This window comes from Paroedura picta, chromosome 7 (assembly GCF_049243985.1).
Source record: "Paroedura picta isolate Pp20150507F chromosome 7, Ppicta_v3.0, whole genome shotgun sequence".
Classification (NCBI taxonomy): domain Eukaryota; kingdom Metazoa; phylum Chordata; class Lepidosauria; order Squamata; family Gekkonidae; genus Paroedura; species Paroedura picta.
Window position 1 is genome coordinate 20,890,928 of NC_135375.1, and position 27,631 is coordinate 20,918,558.

At 44.8% G+C, this 27,631-nt stretch overlaps 1 protein-coding gene across 3 annotated transcripts in view; it reads right to left on the reverse strand.

Annotated features, from left to right (window-relative positions):
• Positions 1-298: 298 nt before the first annotated feature.
• Positions 299-27,631, reverse strand: part of GDNF (glial cell derived neurotrophic factor) — a 42,881-nt gene continuing 15,548 nt past the window's right edge. The window contains exons 2-3 of one of the 3 annotated variants that reach the window (XM_077347004.1): positions 25,335-25,433; positions 299-8,537 (exon numbers count right to left, since the gene is read on the reverse strand). In XM_077347004.1, the coding sequence (XP_077203119.1) occupies positions 8,044-8,537; positions 25,335-25,407 (567 nt within the window). In that variant the 5' untranslated portion in view covers positions 25,408-25,433 and the 3' untranslated portion in view covers positions 299-8,043. Of the gene's footprint in view, positions 8,538-25,235; positions 25,434-27,631 lie in introns of all 3 variants that reach the window. The other 2 variants (XM_077347003.1, XM_077347006.1) reach the window with 2 other exon arrangements.

Here is a 27,631-nt window from a genome sequence, read left to right on the forward strand (position 1 = left end):
TTAGGGCAAAGCTGGCTGCACCGTGATTGGCCCTATTCCAACTTGGACAGCCAGACATGTCCCACCCCCTAGGCTGTTTCATAAATATATAGAGGAACAACAATGGATAACGATTAGCCACCCTGGGCCTGAAATTCTAAGGAAAAACTAGGACAGCAGCAAAATGTTAGATGTCAGATGAGTCAGAAAAACAAATCTGTGTGTGTGTGTGTGTGTGTGTGTGTGTGTATGTGTGGGTAACGGATGAGAAGACAAGTTATTCTTAAAGACAGAACAAGGACTAAGGCTTACATCCAGGTAACGATAGAAATGAGCTTTATTTCATAAAAAGTGTATAAAATGCATATTGTACAAAAATAAAGTCTGTAGAGAACTTTGGTTGAGTAACACAAATATTTGAGACGTAATGGTAGGTAAAGTAAAACTCCCCAGAGAATGATGATCTGTTTTTTCTTTTTTAAAAAAATCACAAACTTTACCCTTTTTCTGCAGTTTTTAAATGTCTGAGACTGGATGAAAGCGGAGACCAAATTTATCAGGCTCGATTGAAAACCCACTGCAGATGTGGACATGCGAACTCCAGTTAAGGTGCTGAAAACCAACCTAACATTCTGAAATGAAATTCCACTTCCATGTGATTAGGGCAGGATGATACCAGGCAATCGATAATGCAAGCTATGGTGCAGCTGAAAGTAAACGTAGGAACCACGTTTCTTACACGGCGTTGCCTGAAGGACAGCTATTAACGTGACTCATGAGAAGTCTTCCAAATTGTACTCTGGCAGCCTTAGTTGATTTGGGTGGCAAACAGGTGTGTTGTCTGGGGGGGAAACAAATCACATAAGCCCAGCCCATCTCTTCAGTAGCAGAGAACTGATCAGAAAGCACACCACTGGATCGGGGTTTTCTACTGTTTGCCTTATAGAAGCAACACAGAACTGTCCCCCCCCCCCCAAAAAAAAACAGCCATACAAAATGAGGCATGCTGCCCCACAATCCATCCTGCCAGCGGTGCCTATTTGTGCTCTGTTTTCTGGGCAGGCGGCTACATGGTGAATCCTATTAATACAGTAGAAATATCTGAGGGATCCAAATAGAAGCCTTGTGCATCATCCCCTTTCCTGGATATTATATGAGCGCTCACCAGCCAACGATATCCAAATGAATTCCATAGCCTTGTTATGCAGCTGCTCAAATCCCACCCATTGAAGCCAATGGGACTTGCACATGAAGCATCAGAGGTATGATCCATGGCAGAAGGGAACAAAGCGAAACATAATACAGGAGTACTTGATCCAGACACAGGATCCTGGACAGCTGCTGCCAGTCAGAGTAGACAACACTGGCCCTGACTGGGCTCAGCAGATGGCTGTTTCGTGTTTTCAACGATGTGCTTTTGTCATCTCAACATACAACTTTAAAATATCCCCACCGAATGCTAGTTGGATTATGCATTACTTCACCACAGTCTTTCCATATTGTACCTTTACCTTTGGGAAGTTCGATTTATCTTCATTTTAAATCAGATTTGATGTCAAATCCAGGCTTGCGATCCTGAACTTGACTCTATAAGGATGGGTTTACAGGAGCCCTCTGCAGCAATAGGGCAAGAAACGGCTTGAGGAGAAAGTGAACATGTACAGGGAAATCTGGAGAAAGGTGGGCACCTTTCAGGTCCAGGCCCAGTTTAAATAGGACATTGGAGGGGTTGGCTTGACAAATGCATATGCATGCAGACTTCTATGGACATAGAACAGGGGTAGTCAAACTGCGGCCCTCCAGATGTCCATTCACTGGCAGGGGCTTGTGGGAATTGTAGTCCGTGGACATCTGGAGGGCCGCAGTTTGACTACCCCTGGCATAGAATCAGATTTAAATTAGATTGCTGCTCATTAACTAACACTGGCCCAAAGATCCCCACTATGCTACCTACCCAGGAATAATTAACTTGCATTATGCATGTCACAGAACAGGATCACCCCCCCTCCCCACACGCACAGGTAAGCTTTCTTTCCCTTTATAAAAAACCACCCTTGACATCATATTTAAACTGGGCCCGAAGTGTCCCTGCAGTCAGTTGGATTTGAGTCTCACTGATTGCAGCATTAACAGCTTTCTCACATCTGCAACCATTTTATTGGTTTTAGCAAATCAGCGGTATAAAGATTAAAAAATATAAATTGCACTTCAATTATTATTATTCCCCCCCCCCATTTGATGTTAATCCCAGTTCTGCAGTATTTCTTTGGGGTTAATAGGAGCTCACAGGAATAATGAGAAATGGATGGAATTAAGAGAATATTTCCGCTGCAATCTGGGACTTGTCTTCAAAATGAAGGGATGATTGCATTTGCTCAACTGCTTGATGTTGAATGAATTCTTAATTTTAGACAGTTGGGTGCTGTTGGCGTGCTATAATTCTTGGCAGAGCTGGTTGGTTGTGCTGTCCTTCTACTTTGGCCCCTAATCACATATAGGGTTGGGAAATCTACTCAATACTGCATTACAGATTTTTCTTTTGCATGGTGATGGATGGCTCTTAGTTGAGTCGGACAGCATAAGCCTTGACTGCAGAAGGTCCTTGGTTCAGTCTCTGTTCTCTATATACCCACGTCTCTGAATTTGGAGAATAGCTCTCAGTTAGGAGTAGCCAATCCAAAAGCTGCAAGGCCTATTGGTTGTTTTGGTATGAATTTCACATTTCCCTTCCTACAGCTCACACTACTAGATCTCCTCTTCAACAGAAAAGTCTGAGGATCAGCCAGTAATTTCCAAACCCACAGTAATTAAAAAAATAATTAAAATGAGAAAGGGTGGGGAAAATATGAGAAATTAGTGGACATCAAAATCAAAATTGTACAGGGCAGCACCAGAACATATAGTGGAATCTGGAAGAACGTTATACCATTCTATGATTGCACTTAGAATGCTATAACTGCAGAAAATTGTACGGCAACATTTCCTGCCCTGTAAAATGTTACCTACTAATTTCTCTGACTTTTCTCATTGGGTTTGCCTCATCCTCTCTGTACACTGCAAAGGTGACCAGGGATACTTTCAACTTTATAGCACATTAGGATGATGCAAAAGTGTTGGGAAGACTTTTCCATTTTCCTTTGCCCACTTTGATGTTTGCACTTCAGCTGAAGACGAAAACTGCTGAAAACAGATTAAATTTTTTTGAGGGGGGTGGAGCAATATTTGTCAATGTGCCCTACTTGAGCTGTAGTTCCATGCAAAACAACTTGGGTCCTGATCTACATCTAGTTCTGTGTAAAACAATTTGAAGGCTAGCAGATGTGGATGGCCATGTCCATTTCACACTTCCACCAAGTGTCCTGTTCAGTTATTTCAGTGGGCCACAGAGAAGCATCATGATGCTAATGAACACGCATTGCCAAATCTACATGACCTTCTTGCACATATGCCGGGCCCTGCAGACATACTTAACTGTCTGGATGACAGAGATGGTCTAAAGTCGGCTTGCCATGTGGGACTGCCAGATCCAAGTTGGAATTTCCTGGAGATTTGGGGGTGAAGCCTGGGAGGACGGCTATCTCAGTTGGGTAAACGCTGGCAGGGGCTCATGGGAATTGTAGTCCATGGACATCTGGAGGACCACAGGTTGACTACCCCTGCTATAGAGACCACTTCCAGAGCAGCCATTTTCTCCCGGGGAACTGATCTCTATCACCTGGAGAGGAGCTGTAATTTCAGGGGATCCCCAGGTCCCACCTGGAAACTGACAACCCTGGTTTAAATCCTTGTACTCAAGGCTGTTTATAGCTTATTGGTTGATGTTTGCTCCTGGCTTTGTAAGATCTTGAAACTGGGGGAGGAGTCCACTGGTGGGACGTGGACTTGGAGGCAAATTACAGAAGTCCTGCAGAACTGGGACATCAAGTCTGAGCTTGTTCTGTGGCTTGTTTTCAAAAGGTAAAGTAAGTGATTTTTTTTTTAGTGTTGGTTTCCTGTGATTAATTCTTAATATTTTTTAAAGAAAATAAACAATGGACTTTTGTTCCCAACGTCACTATCTCATGATAACTTTGGCACCTGTTTTGAAGAAAGAAGCTTTAATAAATAAAGGAAAGGAAACTCATGAACTGTAATAAATAATAATCATAATAACTTAAAATCTCAATAAATATCTTTCTCTAGATTTGTCTCTGACTGGATGCATTGCATCAAGTAGTCTGTTCACTCATGACGACCCCAAATAGAAATGCAGTTAATTAAGTAAGTGATCTCAGTCCTTTTGTAAACAACACAACAACGAAAAGATCCGCATGGTTTCATGGTGTAGCCCAGCCGCGAACTAGTGATTAAAAACACAACTTCTCTTCACGGAGAATGGGAAAGAGCAGAACTCTAAGTGAGTAGGATGAAAAAGGGATCACCCTTTCAAAATAATTTGTTGGATTTCATTTTGGAGGACCTTCTAAAACTTCAGCTAATTGAAACTTGTGTATGACTATCCTTTAGTACAGCCTTTTCCAACCATTTGACCATGATGGTACCAATGAAATATTGTTCAGGCTTCAAAGTACCAGGAAGTGATGTCAGCTGGCCACATCTCCCTGCCACACATCCCAGAAGTGAGAGGAGACTTCAATGGCAATGGCAAGGGTCCTTCCTCTTCCCACCCCATCATTGGCCACTTTGGGAGGGGCTTTGTGATACCGTATGCTACCTTGGTATCATGGTTGGGAAACCTTGCCTTAATACCTTGAAATGTTTCTTAGAACATCTCAGTTGATTCTTAGCAGTGTGAATACTTTCCCCTGCTATTGGATGATGTGGGTGGTCCAGAACCCCGCTCCTATGAAGAGCCTATGCTGCACCTCTTCTCATTCTAGAATGTCTGAAACTTTCTGAAAGTTGACACTGGCATGGAGAAGAGCTGCAAGTGGGGGCTCCTTCCATATAGTCAGGGTCTTCTCACCACACTCATGGTAACCTAGTACCCTGGGGCAGAAGAGTACTCAGTTGCTCCTACGTCACCCAGAGAAACTAGTCACAACTGATGCCCTCTTAAAAAAAGATGTTCTCTCCTCCTGAAGATCAGACTGCCTTCTTGTCCACCTTAGTTCCTTTTTATGTTCTTGCTCCCTTCCACCCATGTACTTTGGATATTTGTGTTCACCCAATGAAGAATGGGGCCCTCATATAGTTGAGTTCATCCACATTTCTAGTGGGCAGACTTGGTTGGTACCAAGCCATGTCCCCTTGCCCTCTGGTGGAACAGATAGCTGGTAGATGGGAAAATTGAGTGGAGTAGGGATGAAGTGGTCACCACCTACAAATGAGCATTGGTAATACATCTCTGTGTAAGGGTTATCTCTGGCTTCACTATCTATTGACATGTTATCTGGAACTAACATGGCCCATCTGCCTACACATCTCAAAATAAATTACCATTATTCATGCTCTCTTTAATGTGAAAGTCAAATTGTGCCTCTGCATTGGAATAAAGACCAGTGGTAATTGGTTGTAACTTTCGGATCTAGGACGGGAAAAACTGAGAGAGAAGCAAGTTGCCAAGCAGAAGTTGTGTTGTTAAGCACGTACCTAGCCAAGTATTGCCAATGATGGGTCACCTCAAGCAAACTGTGTAGATTATCTCCATCCATCCTGGATCTCCACCCCTGAGCTTTGCTGCCTCGTATTTTGCCTTCCTGTAGAAACAAGAAATCCCCGACTGTTGCCTCTTCTCCAACCTCCTGTACGGGATTTTCAATTAACCAGGCTCCCACGACCACTGTTTTCCTGGTATGCTTGGTCCTCTTCCTTCTCAGCAAAAACTTCTGGAGAACACTGTTCAGGGTGCAACCAGAACAAGAACCTCTGTTGGCTCTATGCCTTAAACATGAAATAAAGTTCATGCAGGGAAACTTGCGGAAAGTCTCTTCTTTTACTCTCATAAACGATGCCTGTCTCAACATTCTTACCATTGAGAAACATTCTTCAGACTTTGAGAAACCCCAGAAGTGGCGCGATCGTGCAGAATACGACTGGGGAGCATAGTTGTGTACACGCCCACCTGGGGTCCCTCCCCTTCCCACCCAATCCAGGCCCATCAGTGGCCATTTTTGGAGGGGGTTGGGTTGACATAACCATATAAGCTCGTATCACCTGATGTCTAACAATTTTTTTAAAAACATGTTAAAAATAATTAAGTCCCACCAGTTCAGGAAACCCTTTCAGGGCTGTCAAGAAACCCCAGGTTTTCGTGAAACCCTGGTTGAGAAAGTGTGTGATAAACCTTATTTTAAAAAAGCAAGGGACAGTGTTTCCAGAGTAAGTCTCTGTTTCGAGTTCTTCATCAGACAAGGTTTTGTATGGCAAATTATTCCACAAAGGGAACCTTTCCCACCAATATGCGACCTGAGGAGTCTTCACTTGCCGCAGCATACACCGGTGCTCCAGTCGACTGGCGCAGCAGACTCTGATCTGGAGAACTGGGTTTCACTCCCCTCACAACCACATGTAGACAGCTGGGTGACCTTGGGCTAGTCAAAGTTCTCTTAAGGCTGTTCTCACCAAGCAGTTCTCTTAAAGCTTTCTTCGCTCCACCTACATTGGTTGATGGTTGCTCTTCACATTGTAAGAGCTGGAAACTGGGGGAGGAGTCTGCTGGTGGATGTGGACTTGGAGGCAAATTACAGAAGTCCTGCAGAACTGGGACATCAAGTTTGAGATTGTTCTGTAGCTTGTTTGCAAAAGGCAAAGTAAGTGATTTGTTTAGTGTTGGTTTCCTCTAATTCTTAATACTTAAAAAAAAAAGAAAAATAAGGAACTTTTGTTCCCAACGTCACTATCTCATGATAACTTTGGCACCTATTTTGAAGAAAGAGGCTTGACAGAGAATGGGAAAGAACAGAACTCTAAATGAGTAGGATGAAAAAGGGATCAAGCTTTCAAAAATAATTTCTTGGATTTAATTTTGGAGGGTTTTCTAAGATTTCAGCTTAATTGAAACTTGTGCCTGACTATCCTTTAGTATAGCCTTTTCCAGCCATTTGACCATGGAGGTACCACTGAAATATTGGTCAGGCTTCGAGGTACCAGGAAGTGATGTCAGCCAGCCACAACTCCCTGCCAGGCACCCCAGAAGTGAGAGGAGACTCGGGTGACAATAGTAGGCGTCCCTCCTCTTCCCACTCCATCACTGGCCACTTTGGGAGGGGAGGGTCAACCTGCCCAAATAAGAGTAGACATTTTTAAATGACAAAATCCTTTTCTTTTACAAGGTGGAAGAGGCCTCTCCCCACCTGCCATTTTGAATCCCGCCCCCCATGTTGAAGTACCATTGAGGGGCCTTTGTGGTACTGTGTAGTAGTATCCTGGTTGGGAAACCTTGCCTTAGTACCTTGAAATATTTCTGATAACATCTCACTCCATTCTTAGCAGCGTGAATACTTTCCCCTGCTATTGGATGATGTGGGTGATCCAGAACCCCACTCTTATGAAGAACCCATGCTGCAACTCTTCTCATACTAGAATGTCAAGAAACTTTCTGAAAATTGACACTGACATGGAAGAGGGCTGCAAGTGGGGGGCTCCTTCCATGTAGGGTTTTCTCACCCCCACTCATGGTAACCCCGTGACCTGGGGCAGAAGAGGACTCAGTCTCTCCTATGCCACCCAGGAAAACTAGTCCATTGAGGGGAGCACAGGTGTATGCTGCAGCCACTGAGATTCCTCCGGCCATGTATTAGTGGAAAAGATTCCCTCCATGCAAGAATCTGCCATATAAGACCTTCTCTGATGAAGAACTTGAAACAGAGACTTACTCCAGAAACTCTGTCCTTCCTTTTTGCTTTGTTTTTTTACAAGGTTTCAGAATAAAAGCAGAGACTTTCTGCAAGTTTCCCTGCATGAGCTTTATTTCGTGCTTAATGCATAGAGCCAACGCCGGTTCTTGTTCCTGTTGTCCTCTTCCTTTTCAGCCATCCTTCCACCACCTTGGGAGCCTTGGTCCCTTCATTGCCGTTTTAGCAGGAATGCAAGAGCGTCACACTGTCCGCACACAAAAGGACGTCACACGCATCCACATTTTTTAGCGGAATGTTTTCTTAATATGTGGTAAGTTGTTAGGTCATCATCCAAAAACGAAAGGTCATCATCAAAAGCAGTGGGCCTGCAGCAAGGCTGTGGACTGATTTTGTCACTGACCAACTTTTTATTTTGAGTTAAATTGTTTAAAATTTGGTCATATAGGGTTACAGCGGCCTCGCATGTCCCACTACAGTATCGGAAAATGAGTTCTTCTTTGGTAGAGTATCCCAAACCCAAGTCGGTCACGTTTAAGTGTATCTCTTGTAAGACACAATCCCGGTTTTTGGCCTTTTGGCCTCTCCGTCCCTTTCTGCTGCTGGAATTAATTATCTTCTTTGCTGAATTTTGCCGGTTTCTCTCCCGCCTAGAAAAAAACTGAGCTGGTTTATCCGGTGACCTCTTCAGTCTTTTGATGGTCGCTTGAATAAAATCCACCACATCTCCCAGAGGCTTGGGATAATTCTCAGGCATGTTAGCTGTTCCAAAAACAAAGAAAGAATGTCAGTGAATATGCATCTCTAAACTGGTTTGAATTTCATGTTTGGCCATCATAAAGTTCTAGGGTAGCAAATATGTTGACACCAAAATCTAATCCTCCTTTGAACATATTTAATCCTTATATAACATCTCCTAATAAGATTCTATGTTCAAAACTGGGGATACCACCTGCAGCACTCAGATTGAAGGCCTTTTTCTTTATAATATATATTGATTGAAGGTCAATCAATTCTTTGTTTTCCTTTGCTTCTATGCTTATAACAAAAATGGCACTGTTTGTGCCAAAGTTTGCAAATGGTGTTTCTTATGATGCAATAAAAGTCTGCAATCTGGCTAACCTAATCCTCCTCTAGACATTAATTTTAGTATAACTCTCGCTTCATTGTCAAAAGATTATGCTACAGTGAATAAATACGCTGAGTTTCTATGGAGCCCCAATACAGTTAATTGTTTTGGGTCCAACAGAAATGAAACCTGATCACATCCTTATTTGCTGACACATCAGACTTAATAAATTCATTTTGGAGTTACTTCCAAGTAAACGTGCACTGGATGCTGGCCTATCATGACCACCCACTGGAAATCTTGAAATAAGATCACGTTAGCAACAGAAAAAACTGGGCAAATACCAACATTAAATCCTTTGATCTTTAATTGACCTAGAGGGAAAACATACCTTTTCAGTACTACTTTTATTGTATATAACAATGAGTGTCAGAATTTGCTATGCCAAAAACCAAAACATGTCATACGATCTGTCTTTAGAAGAATGAAGAAGTAAACAGTGTCAGCCAGTTAACCACACACCCTTCCTCACTCCACTGAAGTCAATAGGCTCAGAAGCTATAACTGCGTTTAGGAAAAGGAAGGATGTATGATCGGTTGATCAGTGTGAAACCTTTGGGATCAAAGAATTATCTTTTCTAATGGAAAGAGCATCCATTTCAGACCCCCTCCTGGCCATAGCAATTCCTAGTAGAAATCATAGAATCATAGAGTTGGAAGGGGCCATACAGGCCATCTAGTCCAACCCCCTGCTCAATGCAGGATCAGCCCAAAGCATCCTAAAGCATCCAAGAAAAGTGTGCATCCAGCCTTTGCTTGAAGACTGCCAGTGAGGGGGAGCTCACCACCTCCTTAGGCAGCCTATGCTTAACATCGGAGTCGGGAGGAAATGCATACAAGAGTCCCTGAGGCTAGGTTTGCATAAGAGCATCCATCGCCTCTGCCTTGTTGTCCTTGAATCTGGATGTGAATGTGTCCACCTGATGATTCTTCACCATGCCAAACAAGTCCATTATTGGTACTCCAAAGCATTCTGTTATCTATTGAAAACCCTGTGTGTTGATCTTCCATTCTGTGGGATCTACATCCATCCAACGTAACCAGTCCATGGTCACATTCCAAAGTCCCCTTGACATACTGACTATACCCCTTCTGAACCTTTCCTTGTTGGGAATTGCTCTGTGGCCCCTATCTCTAGCAGGTGTTGAATGGCCTGCCATTGAGCCTTTTCCTTGTTTGATGTAGTGGTGATACTACAAATTTGTGTTGGGGTAACTTGGAAAATTCTATCTTGTAACCATGCTCCAAAAGGGATAATACTCAAAGGTCCGTAGTGGAACGTTTCTAAATCTGATAAAATCTTTGGAGCCAGCCACCTCTCTAGGCATCATGCAAAAGATATTTTGGGGCCTGTTGCTCTATCTCTTGGCTTGTTAGATTGGAACTGTCTCTTTTGGAATCTGGATAAGAAAAGGAATCTCCTCCCCTGAAATGATCCCTTTGACTTTCTTGCATCCTGTATGAATGAAATAAGTGATGAGACTTTGATTTAAAGTCCATGTCTTTTTGTGTAGAAGTAGAAGGCATTGCTTTTTTTAGTCTCTACCAACACCTTCTCCAGAGCCCTTTCCCAAAAAAGGAGTCTTCCAGAGAATTCCTCTGTAGCCTTAAGGAAGGGTATCTACCTTCTAATGTTTTAGCCACATGTTTCTCCTTGCTACTCTATCTGCCACCTGGGCTCTAGCTGAGAATTGCAGAGCACCCTGTGATGCATCTGCAGAAAATTGGCAGGCGCTCTTAATTTTTAAAAGAGACCATCTTAATAACAGTGGGTCAGGCTCTGGATCCTGTAACAGATCGTCTGCCCAAATAACAGCAGCCCTTTGCAAAGTCAGCTAGCACTGCATCAGGTCTCATGGCTAAAGAATTTGTCTCATGTGCCTGCCTTCTTTAATGCCGTCTCATTTTTCCTGCCTACAGGGTCTTTTAAGACATTGTCACCATCCTTAGTTAAGACAGCTCCTGACAACATGGCCACCACGGGAGCATCAACAATTGATGCCTTTAAATCCTCCATAGTATCCTCTGGAAGCATGTAAAACCTTTTTGCCAACCCACGTAAGGCGATGCTGCTGCCAGGGACTGCCCATTCCACACTCATGACATCCTCAAACACCTCTGGGAAAGGGCACACTGAGAGTTTGTTAGACGGCTTTTTAAAACCCCTAATGTCCCAATTTGCTGACTTCCTTGGCTTGCCTGCGTCTGTGCTATTTAGATAGTCAAGACTCATAATTCAGGCTTGCGGTAACCTTCTTAAACAGCCTCTGAAAATGCTCTGCCTGAAAGAGTCTGGTAGAGGTCTCTTTTGTATCTGATTCTTCTCCGGACCATTCACCTTCTTCCGCCTCTGAAGGAACCGGCATGGAAGTAGCCACAGACTAGCAGTACCCCTCTCTCTCTCTGCTTCCAAGCGCTGTGATGGACTATTAGTCAGCCTTGGTCTTTTGTTGTGCAGCTGCAAAGGTGGGCTCTCTCTCCCCTGGGCCAGGCTCTTTTCCTTCTTGTGCGATGTCTGCTCTCCCTTTCAAGAGGTGAGTCTGAATCATCACTAGATGAAGGTGAAGAACTCACCCCCTGCCTTCTAGCACAGGGGTAGTCAACTTGTGGTCCTCCAGATGTCCATGGACTACAATTCCCATGAGCTCCTGCCAGTGTTTGCTGGCAGGGGCTCATGGGAATTGTAGTCCATGGACATCTGGAGGACCACAGGTTGACTACCCCTGTTCTAGCAGACTGTAGTCCAGGACCAGCTGAATTTGGCTGAGGCGCCTCTGCCAGGTCTTGACTGCTGTAGCCATAGTTGTTGCCACTGGCTATTCCAGTCCACCACAGGGGGCGCCAAAATGGCGAGGACACCAATTTCTCTACTCGGGGTATAGGGGCTTGTATCTGGAAGGGATCCAAACTACTCACCATGCTCGCCAGTGCCACACTGCTCAGTTGCACCCCTGAGATTGCTGCCGCACCTCTACATCCACCTGTGATCTCCAGTTGTGACACATTCTGCCCAGGGGCATTGCACCTCTCACCAAGAATAGACGCAATCGCCTCAGCATGGGCTATTTTGTCCCCTCCCTACTTCGGCAGAACAGGGGAAAGGGACTGGGGCATCTGTGTCATTGTGGCAGGCCCCGGCAGGGAGGAGGAACTGCTCTCTGGGCGTCCTGTATTAGACGCCACCAGCTGTGGCGTTATAAGCCACTCTGAAACTCCTTCAGGTAGTGAAAAGTGTGGTGTAAAACCAACGCTTCTTCTTCTCCCATTCTTTTTAAATGGGGGCCAGCTTGAGAACTTCACAACTGATTCTATTTTGAACAAGACCATTCCTACTCACTCCATTAGATGATTGGGAACCATGTGGAAGAGAGAGCGATAATGAACGGTTGCTGTCTTTTAATCTTCTAAAATGCACCCTGAAGCTGGGGGTGGGGTGGGGGGACAGCAGACAAAACTAATACTAAGCAGGCCCTTTCCACTTGCTGAGATTATTACAGAGGAATCAAAATTCACCTGTCATTGTGCTAAAAAATGTAAACAGGATCTAATGGACAACACCTGCAAATAAGAACAGGCTTAAATAACAAAACGTGTAAGGTGAAATGGGAACCTGATCGTGGCCTTCATTAATGAAATATAACATCAAAGATACCGAGGTCAAATAATCTCTAAATGATTAATGGCGTGCCGGTTCATAACCTTCCTTGCCGGCATGCCAGAGTTCAATAAAGGGGAGGGCAGTCCTTCCTCCACTTCAGAATTCCCCACCAAAACAGACATCAGCATTGGTCATAGAATCATAGAGTTGGAAGGGGCCATACAGGCCATCTAGTCCAACCCCCTGCTCAACGCAGGATCAGCCCTAAGCATCCTAAAGCATCCAAGAAAAGTGTGTATCCAACCTTTGCTTGAAGACTGCCAGTGAGGGGGAGCTCACCACCTGTTTAGGCAGCCTATTCTACTGCTGAACTACTCTGACTGTGAAAATTTTTTTCCTGATATCTAGCCTATATCGTTGTACTTGAAGTTTAAACCCATTACTGCGTGTCCTCTCCTCTGCAGCCAACAGAAACAGCATCCTGCCCTCCTCCAAGTGACAACCTTTCAAATACTTAAAGAGGGCTATCATGTCCCCTCTCAACCTCCAATGGTGACCCTTCTTGCTTATCCAGACCCTTCTTGTTTATCCACAACAGACACCTTGTGAGGCAGGTGGGGCTGAGAGAGCTCTGAAGCTATTTTTTAATTTATTTGTGCTTTTATACCCCTCCTCTCTGGACAAATGTCACCTCCAAGCAGCTGGCCCAAGGTCACCCAACTGGCTGCATGTGGAAGAGGAGTAGGGAATCCAATTTGGTTCTCCACATTAGAGGTTTCCGCTCTTAACTACACCATGTACTGTTGTGTACCATGTACAGGACTGTTGTGAGAATAAAATGGAGGAGGAAAAGTTACATACGACCCTACAACCCTGTTTTATTTGCAGGTATTTTATTGGCCGAGGAGTGGGGGGGGGAGGGATTTATTATATTTTTATGTTTTTTAAAATCTTGGAATTGTAAGCCATCCTGAGCCACAGGGGAAAGGCGGAATATAAATATAAGCCATATAAATCACATATATAAATATAATAGAAAAACCACACGAGAGGCACAAATTATACTTTTCAGCAGCAAACTAATCTGTTTTAACCAGGGCCTACCTCGGTTCTGTATGAAGCAGGAGGGGTAGTGGAGTTACATATAAAGGTAAAGGTATCCCCCGTGCAAGCACCGAGTCATGTCTGACCCTTGGGGTGACGCCCTCCAGCGTTTTCATGGCAGACTCAATACAGGGTGGCCTTGCCAGTGCCTTCCCCAGTCATTAACATTTTATCCCCCAGCAGCAAGCTGGGTACTCATTTTACCGACCTCGGAAGGATGGAAAGCCGAGTCAACCCTGAGCCAGCTGCTGGGATTGAACTCCCAGCCACATGGTCAGAGCTTCAGACAGCATGTCACCCTGCGCCACAAGTTAGGTTACTGCTGAACAACCATGCGAATAATACTCCCATACGATTCTAACTTCTACTTAGCTAGGCGATCTAACTCAATAGTATCTGCTCTGGGAGTGGCTCCTGAGTATTTGCCACAAAGTCATCCGCCAGCTGCTACCTGAGAGCCAAACAGGGATACCTTGTGGGAGTCAGGAGATGGGTGGGGATGGGGGGAGCATCAGGCAATGATTTTATGTCACTTCCAGGGAAAACCTGGAAGTGCCATTACGCCACTCTAGGAACTGATGGAAAACACAGCAGGGATCTGATGCCACAGTCTGCCTTCCAAAGCTGCCTTTTTCCATCAGGGGAACTGATCTCTGTAGTCTGGAGATCAATTGTAAACCCAGAACTCCAGGCCCTACCTGAAGGTTGGCAACCCCTAGCTCTTGTGTACAAGGCATAGAGCAAGAGCTGAAAAGGCTCTTTGCTTGTGGCTCGCAGCCTTTAAGGACCACCAGGGGATAACAGGTCAGGCCAGGATGTTTTGTGTACTCCCCATCCCTAGGTTTTTTCTTTCCACTGTGTTTTGTTCATTTAAATTATTTCTGTAAATTGTATTGGTATTTTTTGGAGACATATGCCACTTCGGGTTCCCACTGGCCAGAAAAATGGGACAGAAATGCCCTGAACAAACAAACAAGCAAAGTACATCCCATCAGAGTAAAACTGAAGCATCAAATATCACCACCATTCTTCTTGTTTTCTTACAGGGCATGTGGCTCCAAAGAAGGCCAAAGCCTAAAAAAGGTTGTCCAAGGCTGCATTCAAGGTTACTTATACTTTCTGCTCTGAATAATTCCATTTGGCTGCACTGAAAACCACATTCTGCATTCAGAGTTAATGGATCCAGAAGCAGGATGAAAATGGGTCAGTTTTGCAAAATCCTGTAAGCTTTGCCGTTGACCTTCAAGAAATGGCCCAATGCATTTTTGCAGAATCTGAAAGTTTGATGCTTAAGCTAAGGGTAACTGTTTATAGAATTTGGTATAATAGTCTTTGGTTTGCTGTATGATATTCAAATTAAAAAACATATATACCAGATTTTCTGTTAAGAGATTGAGAGCCAGTTTGGTGTAGTGGTTAGGAGTGCGGGATTCTAATCTGGCATGCCAGGTTCGATTCTGCACTCCCCCACATGCAGCCAGCTGGGTGACCTTGGGCTCGCCACGGCACTGATAAAACTGTTCTGACTGAGCAGTGATATCAGGGCTCTCTCAGCCTCACCCACCCCACAGGGTGTCTGTTGTGGGGAGAGGAAAGGGAAGGCGACTGTAAGCCGCTTTGAGCCTCCTTCAGGTAAGAGAAAAGCAGCATATAAGAATCAACTCTTCTTCTTCTTATCCTCCTCCTCCTTCTAAACTGAAGTTGCCAATAGAAAACAATTTTGATACTACTAAAGAACAGCTGGTTCTTGTATGCCACTTTTCTCTACTGTTCTACTTCTTTAGCGTGACTTTTCTTGTGAGCTGCCTTGCGGCCCAACTTTAAAGGAGACAGGCAAGGTAAAAGAATATTTCAAAATAAATATAACTATGTGAGTACGGTCAAGTGTATGACAACCCCAGCAAGCCATTTTCAAAGCGAGTGAGAAGCAGAGGAATTGATTTTTAAAATGTTTTAATTTTTTAAGAAGCACGTAAGCCGCCCCGAGATGACAGACTCGATAGGGGTGGTCTAGAAACGCAATTAATTAATTAGAAGGAAAGAGATCAATCGATAGATATAGCAATCTACAGATAGATCAGACAGATAGCTATGGGAAACAGGAAAAGTACTTTATGATAAAAATAATACCAAGGTTTGCAGAAAGGTCTACACGAAAGAGAAAACCACTATCAGGCTTTGGTTATATAAACTGGAGCAATAAAGCCCTGAAAAACTTAGAACTTCAAATTTTTCTGACATGTAAAACATTTTGCTCTACTTCAATTTTTCCTTAAAATTGCCAATATCCACAAAAGTAGACATATAGGAGAATCCTGGGATTACGTAAAATCCCCCTCAGTTATCATGCTGTAGCCATTTTCAATGTATTTATCTGAAATATTTAGAAGCCTGACTTTCTCCCAATATTTAGGCCTTAAGTTCTTCCTTCCACAATCCACCCCAGGCAGAGAAAGCATGGAAGTGGGATGCGAAGAGAAGGAACTAGGATAGTTAAATCTTTTTGGCCAGGCAGCGTCATTCTGGGAAGAGAATGTGGCTTCTCTCCAAATTGTGAAGAGGAAAGATTCCAGTGGGAAGAGGGAAAGAGACAGAAGGAGAAAGAATGCAGATGTGGTTTTGCATCTGCAGGGAAGATGCTGAAGGCAGGGAAGAGGCCCAAGAACCATTCTGTCACACAGGAGACCATGGGATTATTTGCAGTCTGAAGCATGCACAGAGTCAAAAGCTAAATCCTCTTCATAAACCCTTGGTGGCCTCTGACCTGGGCAGCTGGGAGTCATGAGCCTTGTAAGAAATCACAGGAGATCTCAAGGTCCTGGCCATTACACAGAATGGTCAGCCTCCCTTCTCTTGTGCTGTTCAAATGCCTGCTTCCCTGGCTCACTAGGGCCCATTCTGCACACAGTGGTTAATGCACTTTCAATGCATTTTTCAAATAGATTTTCCTGTTCTGCACAAGAAAACCAGGCTGCAAAAGCACACTGAAAGTGCATTATCCTACAGGAGCGGAATGAGCCTAGGCTGGATGCAAAACCATCCTAGGTGCAGTCCTGAAGCTAGTGCCCTTGCATACTATGCATTAATGTCTCCCTCGCCCCAAAAATGGGGGCTAGAAGAGAAGCCATGGATCATTTGTAGACCACAAGCACAATATGCAGTTGGCCCCAATCCCAGGTAAACCTCTGTCACCTCTAGTTAAAGGACCTTAGGTAACAGGGGTAGGAGAAGGCTTTTCTCTGCCTGATATCCTGGAATCAGAAGGACGCAATCCGGAAGCAGGTGGACCAATATAAGGCAGCCACAGAGGAACAAATTTAAGGACAGGTGGATAGCTCACATATGCAGCTTCAAATTATCTCATGATTCATGGCCTGTGGGCACCACCAACTGAAACAAGGGCAGGCACAGATACTGGGTGAGATCCACCAGAACATTTATGCAGCCTGAAGGATATTTGATAATGAAGCACAGCTTTCTCACTTCCCCCCTCCTACAGTAGCCTGGAATGCCCCCCAAATCTTGTTCAGGAACCCCAGGAATTGGATTTGGGAGGGGTGTTTTAGTTGGAAGGGGCCATATTCTATAACTCTATCCAGGAAAACTCATCCCTGTAGTTTGGAAATTAACTGTAATTCCAGGAGATCTCTAGGCCCCACCTAGAGGTTGGCAACCCCAGACTGAGCAGGGATCAGCTTATTCCTCCTGGATGGTTTAAATAGCTCCATTAAGTGGCTTGCAGCTAGTAACCTCTACACCAGGGGAGGCCAAACTGGCTTTCCAGATGTCGGCGGACTACAATTACCAGGGGCTTATGGTAATTGTAGTCCATGGAAATCAGGAGAGCCTCAGTTTGGCCACCCATGATCTACACAATCGCAACAGTTTTATGACACAGAATGCGACTTTTCTCCCAGCTGAGTTAACCATGATTGTTGCACTTAACCAAATCATTTTAGAGGTTTTTATTTTTTTAATGGACGAGACACAGGGATATCTATGACCGGATCCCCCCTCGCCCAGCTTTTAAAGTATTTGGGAAATGACAATAAAAGCCACACAGAAGCTCAATTTGCATCAGGGCTGCAGAGAGGCCAAGAGAAGGTTTAACTTCTTCCTCCATGTAGCTTCACAGCTCAAAACCAACCTCCCCCGCATTGTTATGATCTGTCACAAGAGGGGCATGGGAGAGATGGGCAAAGGATTGGCTGCCCATTCTTTTTTTTAATTGAAGGTTAATAATATTACGGGGGGAGTTGGTTTCAATGGGTAAAAATAAATATAGGGGAAAGAACACCCATCCTTCTCCACACAAATCTATGTACAGCTTCTATTAGCCTTTTGCACTCCTAGAATCCTGTCATGGATTTCCCAGTGCCTTTTCTAGCCTGATTCTTTGTGGTATTCATTCATTCATTCATTCATTCATTCATTCATTCATTCATTCATTCATTCATTCATTCATTCTCACTTATTTACTGCTACTCCCAGCCAGCCAGCTCAAGGTAGTTCACAAGAGTTGGATAAAAATAGAATTAAAAAACTCATAATGTCCATCAAACCCCCCACATCCATCCCTCCTCCTGGCCCTTGATGGACTACAAATATCTCCTATGTCCCAAGGGAGGCGAATTCAGAGGAGGGACCGGACTGATGGTTTCACCACCATGCTATGACTTAGTAGGGCATAATATACTTCAGTACAACATTTGTTAGTTTACAGAAACGGTGCTATGGCTGAAATAGCTGAACTACTTAAATATCAGTTCAATAAAAGACCAAGTCAAAATTAAAATTCCTAGATTTCAGCCTGGTTAGGCCCAGCAAAGTCAGCAGGTCCAAAACGTAGCTTAAATCCAAAGTATACAATAAGGTTGTTGCTGTAAACTAGACTAGAGCACAGGACTCCAGTCTTTATAGTTGGGTGGATCAGTTTCTGATTTCAGTACATCTTGCCTTTCAAACCACAAATCGCTTGGAATGGAGAAATCTTGAAATAACATGGGGAATTTCAACAGTCTTTAAATCACAATAGTCCAAAATGAATACCTGGCTACTGTACTGATCCTGTAAGTTTTCTCTAGAGAGCGTGTCATTCAATTTCATGATAACACTTTGTTTGCCTTTTCCCCTGAGGTAACCTTGACAAGAATTTCCACTGGGAGTACTCAGGGGCAGCAATTTACATTTCTTGCCACCTTCTCTCTTGGGGCATCAAAAACAGAAGATGAGATGTACAGCTTCATCCTCTTTGCTACCAGCATTTCATACTAGCCCAAACAAGCTTATTTTCACCTTTCCTGGAACCTCAACTAAGCCCCACCCAGTCATGTCATTTAAATAGAAATGCCAGGTGGTAGCCTGACATCTCCAGTAGCTTGAAATGACATTGGGGTTATGTGCTAACAACATCATGTCCTGTAGGAAACCTGGAGGTGCTCTAGAAACTCTATGGAATAATCATAGAGTTTCTAGATTCTTGGCAAACATTTGCCATCACAAAAATGGACATGACATTGGCAGGCTGACAGGCAAAAGTGGGTTGGAGGATCCTTCACCAGAAGATTGACATGCCTACCTTTAAATCATTTTTGATTAGAAGCTCCTGAAATCTAGCTGTAGAACAATGCTAATGTACCACAGACCTGATGACAAATATACTGGGCTGTATGGAAGACAACATATAGGTAGTCGACCATTTTAGTCAACCTTAATGTTTATCAAGCCTGGGATCCCCAATTACTTAATCCAGCCTCTGTGGTGAAATTCAGAATCATAGAGTGGAAGGGGCGATGCAGGCCATCTAGCCCAACCTCCTGCTTAATGCAGGCTCAGCCTAAAGCATCCATAAGTCCAGCTGCTGCCGGACAGATAATGTAGATTTATAACATATTCATAACATATCATAAAGGTAAAGATAAAGGTATCCCCTGTGTAAGCACTGAGTCATGTCTGACCCCTCTAGCGTTTTCATGGCAGACTCAATATGGGGTGGTTTGCCAGTGCCTTCCCCAGTCATTACCGTTTACCCCCCCCCAGCAAGCTGGGTACTCATTTTACCGACCTCAGAAGGATGGAAGGCTGAGTCAACCTTCTGGGATCGAACTCCCAGACTCATGGGCAGAGCTTTCAGACTGCATGTCTGCTGCCTTACCACTCTGCGTCACAAGAGGCTCTTGTAACATATAATATAACACCTTTATAATATACTAGAAATTAAGCCCGCTGTCCTTCAAATACAGTGGACGCTAGGTGTGTGACTCTCAGTGTTGGGGCAGCTGTAGGGGTCGGGATGGGCGCGGGCAGAGCGTAGGCTGGGCTTGGGGCTGTGGGTGGGTTGAGCGCCTACTGTCGAGTCTGAGCAGTTCAAGAAGCTTGCAGATTAAAAAGTAGCTGTTCCTGCTAGTGAATGCTTGTAGAATAAAATTCAATGTAAGAACACAAGAAAAGGCTGGTGGATCTGCCTAAAAGCCCATCTAGTCGAGCATCTTGTTTTCCACAGTGGCTGAATAGACATCCAGAAAGGCTTGCAAGGATGGCCCAAAGTTGTTTCCTGTTGTTGCCCCTTTAGCCTTGTCCACAATCTGCATGCACAAGGCATACAACTGCTGGTCAGAACAAACCAAAATGGGTTTGTTTTGCAAATGAAAGCAGGGCCCAGTATTTGGGTAAATGTATGTTCTCAAGCACACATTCACCTGTACATCAACTGAATGTAACATGAAAATTACTCAGTACACATATGAAGAAGAAGAAGAAGAGTTGGTTCCTATATGCCAATTTTCTCTAACTGAACGAGACTCAAAGCGTCTTACATTCACCTTCCCTTTCCTCTCCCCACAAGAGACACCCTGTGAGGTGGATGAGGCTGAAAGAGCCCTGAGATTACTGCTTGGTCAGAACAGTTTTATCAGCGCTGTGGCGAGCCCAAGGTCACCCAGCTGGCTGCATGTGGGGGAGTGCAGAATCGAACCTGGATTGCCAGATTAGAAGTCTGCACTCCTAAACCACTACACTAGACACAGATAATATGTGCATAAACTGTACCTTGTGAACACTGTACCCTGTATCTTGGCAGGGAGATTCCATTTAGCCATGGCCAACGGTTTATCTGTCTTTCATGAATTTGACTAATCTCCCTTTAAAGCTCACCTGTGGCAGGGAGCACATGTTAATTCTACATTGTGTGAAGAGGTACTTTTAAAATCCGCCCTGAAATTTACTATTCATCAGTTTCACTAGATTTCAACAAGTTCTAAAATAAGCAATATGCTAGGCATATGTCATTTATTTCTTGCAGTTTTAGAACAGTAGGGAGGGGACGAAATTATTTATGCTTCAGAATTTTTATTCTGTGTGATGCGATGCACAGCCCAATTAAACCCAGCTGATCCACTATGATTTATGAGGATTTAAAATCACTGCAGTTGGTCTTTTCCTCCTTGACCTGCAACCGATCCTTGCCCTTGGGAAGCTCTGACTCATGCTCCATGAACAGAAGCTGGAGCATCACTGTCATAGTTAGGGATAGCTTATCTGTACAACAGGCAACATCAAATTTCCAACACGTGTAGTCAGACATGTGTGTGCCCATATTCCCATATGTCTTTATACTAACGCCCGAAGCATGGGCAATAAAAAGGAAGAGCTGGAACTTCTCATGCTGATGGAAAGGTATGATCTAGTAGGCATCACAGAAACTTGGTGGAATGATTCTCATGACTGGAATGTAATGGTGGATGGATATGAACTGTTCAGAAAAAACAGAATAGATCGAAGAGGTGGAGGAGTGGCACTGTATGTGAGGAAAGGGCTTACCTGTCAGGAAATTCTAGTGAAGGAGAGCATATCTACAGTGGAAAGCATCTGGGTGAAAATAAGCGAGGGGAAAACAAACAGTGTGGTGGTTGGTGTCTGCTACCGACCGCCTGACCAACGAGAGGATGTGGATGCTGCACTTTGTGAGCAGCTTGAGAAAATATCCAAACGGCAGGACCTTGTCATCATGGGTGACTTCAATTTCCCAGATGTGTGCTGGGAGACAAACTCTGCGAAGCGTCCTCAGTCATGCAAGTTTCTGACCTGCCTGGCTGACAATTTCATTTATCAAATGGTAGATGAACCCACAAGAGGTTCAGCCATACTGGACTTAATACTGACCAACAGGCAAGAGTTGGTGGATGAGGTGAAGGAGGTGGGGACCCTAGGGGGAAGTGACCATGTCCTCATAGAATTCCTTTTGAGATGGGGAGCCAAGGAAGCTTGTAGCCAGACGCGGATGTTGGATTTTCGTAGGGCAAACTTTAATAAACTCAGAGACATGATGAGTGTCATACCATGGACGAGAATGCTGGAAGGGAAGGGAGCATGTGAAGGGTGGGCGCTACTCAAACAAGAGCTATTGCATGCTCAATCAATGACTATTCCAGAAAGACGAAAACACTGCAGGAGCTCTAAGAAGCCTATTTGGATGAACAGAGAACTTCAAGAGGAACTAAGAAAGAAAAGGAAAATGTTCAGGAAATGGAGGGAAGGACAGAGCTCTAAAGAAGAGTACCTACAGGTTACTAGGCACTGTAGATCAATCATCAGAAAGGCCAAAGCTGAGAGTGAGCTAAGATTGGCCAGGGAAGCCCATTGTAACAAGAAAAGATTTTTCAGTTACGTGAGGAGCAAACGTAAAGTAAAGGAGGCAATAGGCCCGCTGTTGGGTGCGGATGGACAAACTCTAACGAAAGATGCAGAGAAAGCAGAAAGGCTTAGTGCCTATTTTACATCTGTTTTTTCCCACAGGTCTAAGTGTTTAGGCACATCTAGAGATGGCTGTAGCCAAAGGATAGTGTCTGGGTGGCAGGTTAACATGGATAGAGAGGTGGTCGAGAGGCATTTAGCTGCACTGGATGAGTTCAAATCCCCTGGTCCAGATGAAATGCACCCGAGAGTACTCAAAGAACTTTCCAGAGAACTTGCACAGCCCTTGTCCATCATCTTCGGAACCTCTTTAAGGACTGGAGATGTCCCGGAGGACTGGAAAAGAGCAAACGTTATTCCGATCTTCAAAAAAGGGAGGAAGGATGACCCGGGAAACTACAGACCAGTGAGTCTGACCTCTGTTGTGGGGAAGATAATGGAGCAGATATTAAAGGGAGCGATCTGCAAACATCTGGAGGACAATTTGGTGATCCAAGGAAGTCAGCATGGATTTGTCTCCAACAGGTCCTGCCAGACCAACCTAGTTTCCTTTTTTGACCAAGTAACAGGTTTGCTGGATCGGGGAAATTTGGTTGATGTCATTTACTTGGATTTTAGTAAAGCTTTTGACAAGGTTCCCCATGATGTTCTGATGGATAAGTTGAAGGACTGCAATCTGGATTTTCAGATCGTTAGGTGGATAGGGAATTGGTTAGAGAACCGCACTCAAAAAGTTGTTGTCAATGGTGTTTCATCAGACTGGAGAGAGGTGAGTAGCGGGGTACCTCAGGGTTCGGTGCTCGGCCCGGTACTTTTTAACATATTTATTAATGATCTAGATGAGGGGGTGGAGGGACTACTCATCAAGTTTGCAGATGACACCAAATTGGGAGGACTGGCAAATACTCCGGAAGATAGAGACAGAGTTCAACGAGATCTGAACACAATGGAAAAATGGGCAAATGAGAACAAGATGCAATTTAATAAAGATAAGTGTAAAGTTCTGCATCTGGGTCAGAAAAATGAAAAGCATGCCTACTGGATGGGGGATACGCTTCTAGGTAGCACTGTGTGTGAACGAGACCTTGGGGTACTTGTGGATTGTAAACTAAACATGAGCAGGCAGTGTGATGCAGCGGTAAAAAAGGCAAATAACATTTTGGGCTGTATCAACAGAGGCATCACATCAAAATCACAAGATGTCATAGTCCCATTGTATACGGCACTGGTCAGACCACACCTGGAGTACTGTGTGCAGTTCTGGAGGCCTCACTTCAAGAAGGACATCGATAAAATTGAAAGGGTACAGAGGAGAGCGACGAAGATGATCTGGGGCCAAGGGACCAAGCCCTATGAAGATAGGTTGAGGGACTTGGGAATGTTCAGCCTGGAGAAAAGGAGGTTGAGAGGGGACATGATAGCCCTCTTTAAGTATTTGAAAGGTTGTCACTTGGAGGAGGGCAGGATGCTGTTTCTGCTGGCTGCAGAGGAAAGGACACGCAGTAATGGGTTTAAACTTCAAGTACAACGATATAGGCTAGATATCAGGAAAAAGTTTTTCTCAGTCAGAGTCGTTCAGCAGTGGAATAGGCTGCCTAAGGAGGTGGTGAGTGCCCCCTCACTGGAAGTCTTCAAGCAAAGGTTGGATACACACTTTTCTTGGATGCTTTAGGATGCTTAGGGCTAATCCTGCGTTGAGCAGGGGGTTGGACTACATGGCCTGTATGGCCCCTTCCAACTCTATGATTCTATGATTCTATGATTCTATGATATGCTCAAAATACACAGGCACCAGAGTACATGCAAGAGACACCCAATGATTACAGAAATTCCGGAAGTCAGATAAAATCAGTAGCGCCTAAGGCTTGCAGGAACAAAATTTAATGATACCACCACAGGTTTATCTGTGCATCACAAAATGCTATCAGTTTTATGCCATTTTAACTCTCATGACTTCATCCCAAAAACCTAGGTATAATAGTTTAGTTTTGCCACTGAAGATTGTGTATTGTGGATCCTATGCAGGTCCCATCAAAGAGATTTTGTTCCCTGGGAAGAGCGATCCTAGTCAGGTGAGGATCAAGCTACATGTGACACTTAGAAGAAGAAGAAAAGTTGCTTCTTATATGCCACTTTACCCGAAGGAGGCTCAAAGCGGCTTACAGTCGCCTTCCCTTTCCTCTCCCCACAACAGACACTCTGTGAGGTGGGTGAGGCTGAGAGAGCCCTGATATTCCTGCTCGGTCAGAACAGCTTTATCAGTGCTGTGGTGAGCCAGCTGGTTGCACGTGGGGGAGCGGGGAATCAAACCCAGCTCGCCAGATTAGAAATCCGCACTCTTAACCACTACACCAAACTGGCTTTCAGGTTCTGTTCCTAGAATCTGGCTGGAATAAGGGGTCATGATGGGAAAGCCCTTAACTAATCTCTTCTCCATGTTGTTTGGTCAACTGAAAGAGATTGCTGGGGTGGGGGGGGGGAGAGATGTGTGTACTGTGCCTGTCTTTTGTCTCCACTTGAAATTAAAGATGACATAGGAGGAAGGGCACAGGAAGGAGGAGGATCACCCTCTCCCCATTCCCCAACCCTAACCCTTATTAGTGGACTTCCATGGCTTCTTCTTAGGGCCATACTGTGCATCAGGAGTGGAACTCCAACATCACATGCCATTTGGACCTAAGGTACAGGAAGATCCGTAGCCCCACTGACGCCAGGGAAAGGTGAAACAGACTAGTCCTCTTGAATACCAGTGGATTTGGGCTGCCATTGGTGCTACAGTTCTGCCTTGGCATTAGCACTCTGCTCTGAGTCTAGGCAAGCAGGAAGCTTCCCAGGGGTGCTGGATACCCATCCAGCCTTCACGGTGCGACAACAGATACTATGTCTTAGCGGTTAGATGGCGTGGAAGCGGCAAGGAGGAAAGGGAACTTTTTCTTACAGTCCATTGGGCCAGCAAAAGAAGTCAGCAGCTTGCTGGAGGAGTGTTCTTCTTCAGTCCCTCCTGGCACAGAGCGGGCCTTCTCAGAAGGTGTCTTACCAGCGGGAAGAGGAAAGGTGGAGACAGTGTTGAGTAGCACCACGCAGAGAGCCACCACATCCCATAACTTCATCTTAGATTTCCTTCCAGCACAGGACCCTGGCAAAGGAGACATGACATTAGCTTCTGCGCCTTTCTGCAGCTGATCTACCGTGATTTATGAGGGTTTAAAATCCTCCAGCCATTTCATTTGCGTGCCTGTTGCCCTTCCCTGTCTCATGCACACGTGAATCTGTCTTATACTAAATCAGGCCCTTGGTCCATCAAGGCCAGTATTGTCAACTCAGGTAGAGGCCTGCATTACCTGATCCATTTAACTCAGGGGTAGTCAAATTGCGACCCTCCAGATGTCCACGGACTACAATTCCCATAACCCTCATGGGAATTGTAGTCCATGGACATCTTTAGGGCCGCAGTTTGACTACCCCTGATTTAACAGGAGATGCTGGGGATTGAACCTGGGACCTTCTGCATGCGAAGCACATGCTCTGCCCATGAGCCATGAGCCCGCCCTTCTCTCAGCCATTAGTTGCAAAACAGCAAGTCCCCCGGGGACTCAAACCTGCACCTTTCCCCCACTTCCTGCATAACATCAAGCACAGAATTGGAGCTAAACCTCTTGAGTTGGAGACCATGGAGGATTTCTGTATGCTCAACAGTCCTTGAGCAACCGGAAGCACGAAAATTACTCCGTACACTCTGCTCTCATTAAGTGGAACACGATCATATCCCCCCACTATCTTTTCCACATGCACGAGACACAGCGCAAGTTATTTCTGCCGATACAATTTCAAAGCCAAGAGAAGCAAAACTATGCAAACCATCTGTAGCACAGTTCTACACACATTGTTATTTTGTTTGAAATATATATGGGGAGCGCTAGGCATTGCCACAGCTGCGCTTAAGGACACTCCTTGCAGTGAGATTCAAATGGGTAGCCGTGTTGGTCTGAAGTAGCACAATAAAATCAGAGTCCAGTAGCACCTTTAAGACCCACAAAGATTGATTCAGGGTGTGAGCTTTCGAGTGCTTGCACTCGAAAGCTCACGCCCTGAATCAATCTTTGTGGGTCTTAAAGGTGCTACTGGACTCTGATTTCGTTCTCCTTGCAGTTGTGGCTGCAACCCTATGTCCATTTCTAGCAGCAAGAACTTGGAGGGTCTCTCTGTGACTCAGCAACAATCAGGAAAGAATCGAGGGGCAGGAGATGGGAGCAGGCTGTCTCCACCAAATCTGGAGCACAGACCCAAGAGCGTCTTCCCAAGGAATGAGGAACATTTCCCCTGCTTTAATTCCTCACGGTTAAAATCGTAGAGATGCTGGGGGGATCTGCAGTCAGCCGTTCCCAAATCTTTGAAACCTAAACTGTAGCTGCACAGAGGAGGGAGGTTCTAATTCTCCCCCCGCACCCCACTGTGCAGTTTGACCTATCAGAACGTCTCTTTTCATGCTGTTATTAAGCTCGGAAAGCAGTAAAACAATGCAGCTGAAATAAGGGTTTCTGGTGTGATTGGAATCAAGGTCAAACAAAGCTTCGATCTTCCTTTCAAAAAGGCTGGGGAGATCCCATCTTGGGTCTCCTAGTGCAGGAGGGGGGTCTGCAACCTTTCTTCAATCATTAAAGAGCCAACTATGTAAACATTTAGAGCAGGGGTAGTTAAACGGCGGCCCTCCAGATGTCCATGGACTACAATTCCCATGCTGCATGCTGGCAGGGGCTCATGGGAGTTGTAGTCCATGGACATCTGGAGGGCCGCCGTTTGACTACCCCCGATTTAGAGCAAGAGATCACAAAGTGCTTGTAGAAGCAGAAAGCCCATTTTTGCGTAACCAGAAAGAGAAAGCTTAACGCAACTGGTGGCTGACATGTTGACAATCCATAAAACTTCCGCAGACCAGAAAACTGGTGGTTCTGAGCCCTTTATTATCAAGCAGCACATATGAGGTCTCACAATAAGTAACAAATACACCCAGGAACGCCCTGAGTGATTGTTCTAGCACAAGGGCATTAAACGCTGCATGTTTCACATTTGCTCTGCCACTCACTCTATCATGTCCCTTTCTATTCCCTTTCTATTCCCTTCTCCTGCTGGTTGTTCTGACATCACACCTGCCTCTCCAAATGGTTCCCATAGCCTTTCTCAGCTTTTTCTTACCATTGAGAAACCCCCGAAACCTTCTCCAGGCTTCAAGGGACCCTAGAAATGGTGGAACTGTGCAAAATACGCTTGGGAAGCATAGCAAGTTACATGCCCATCCTCCAGGCCCATCATTTGGGGAAGGGTCGAGTCACCTGA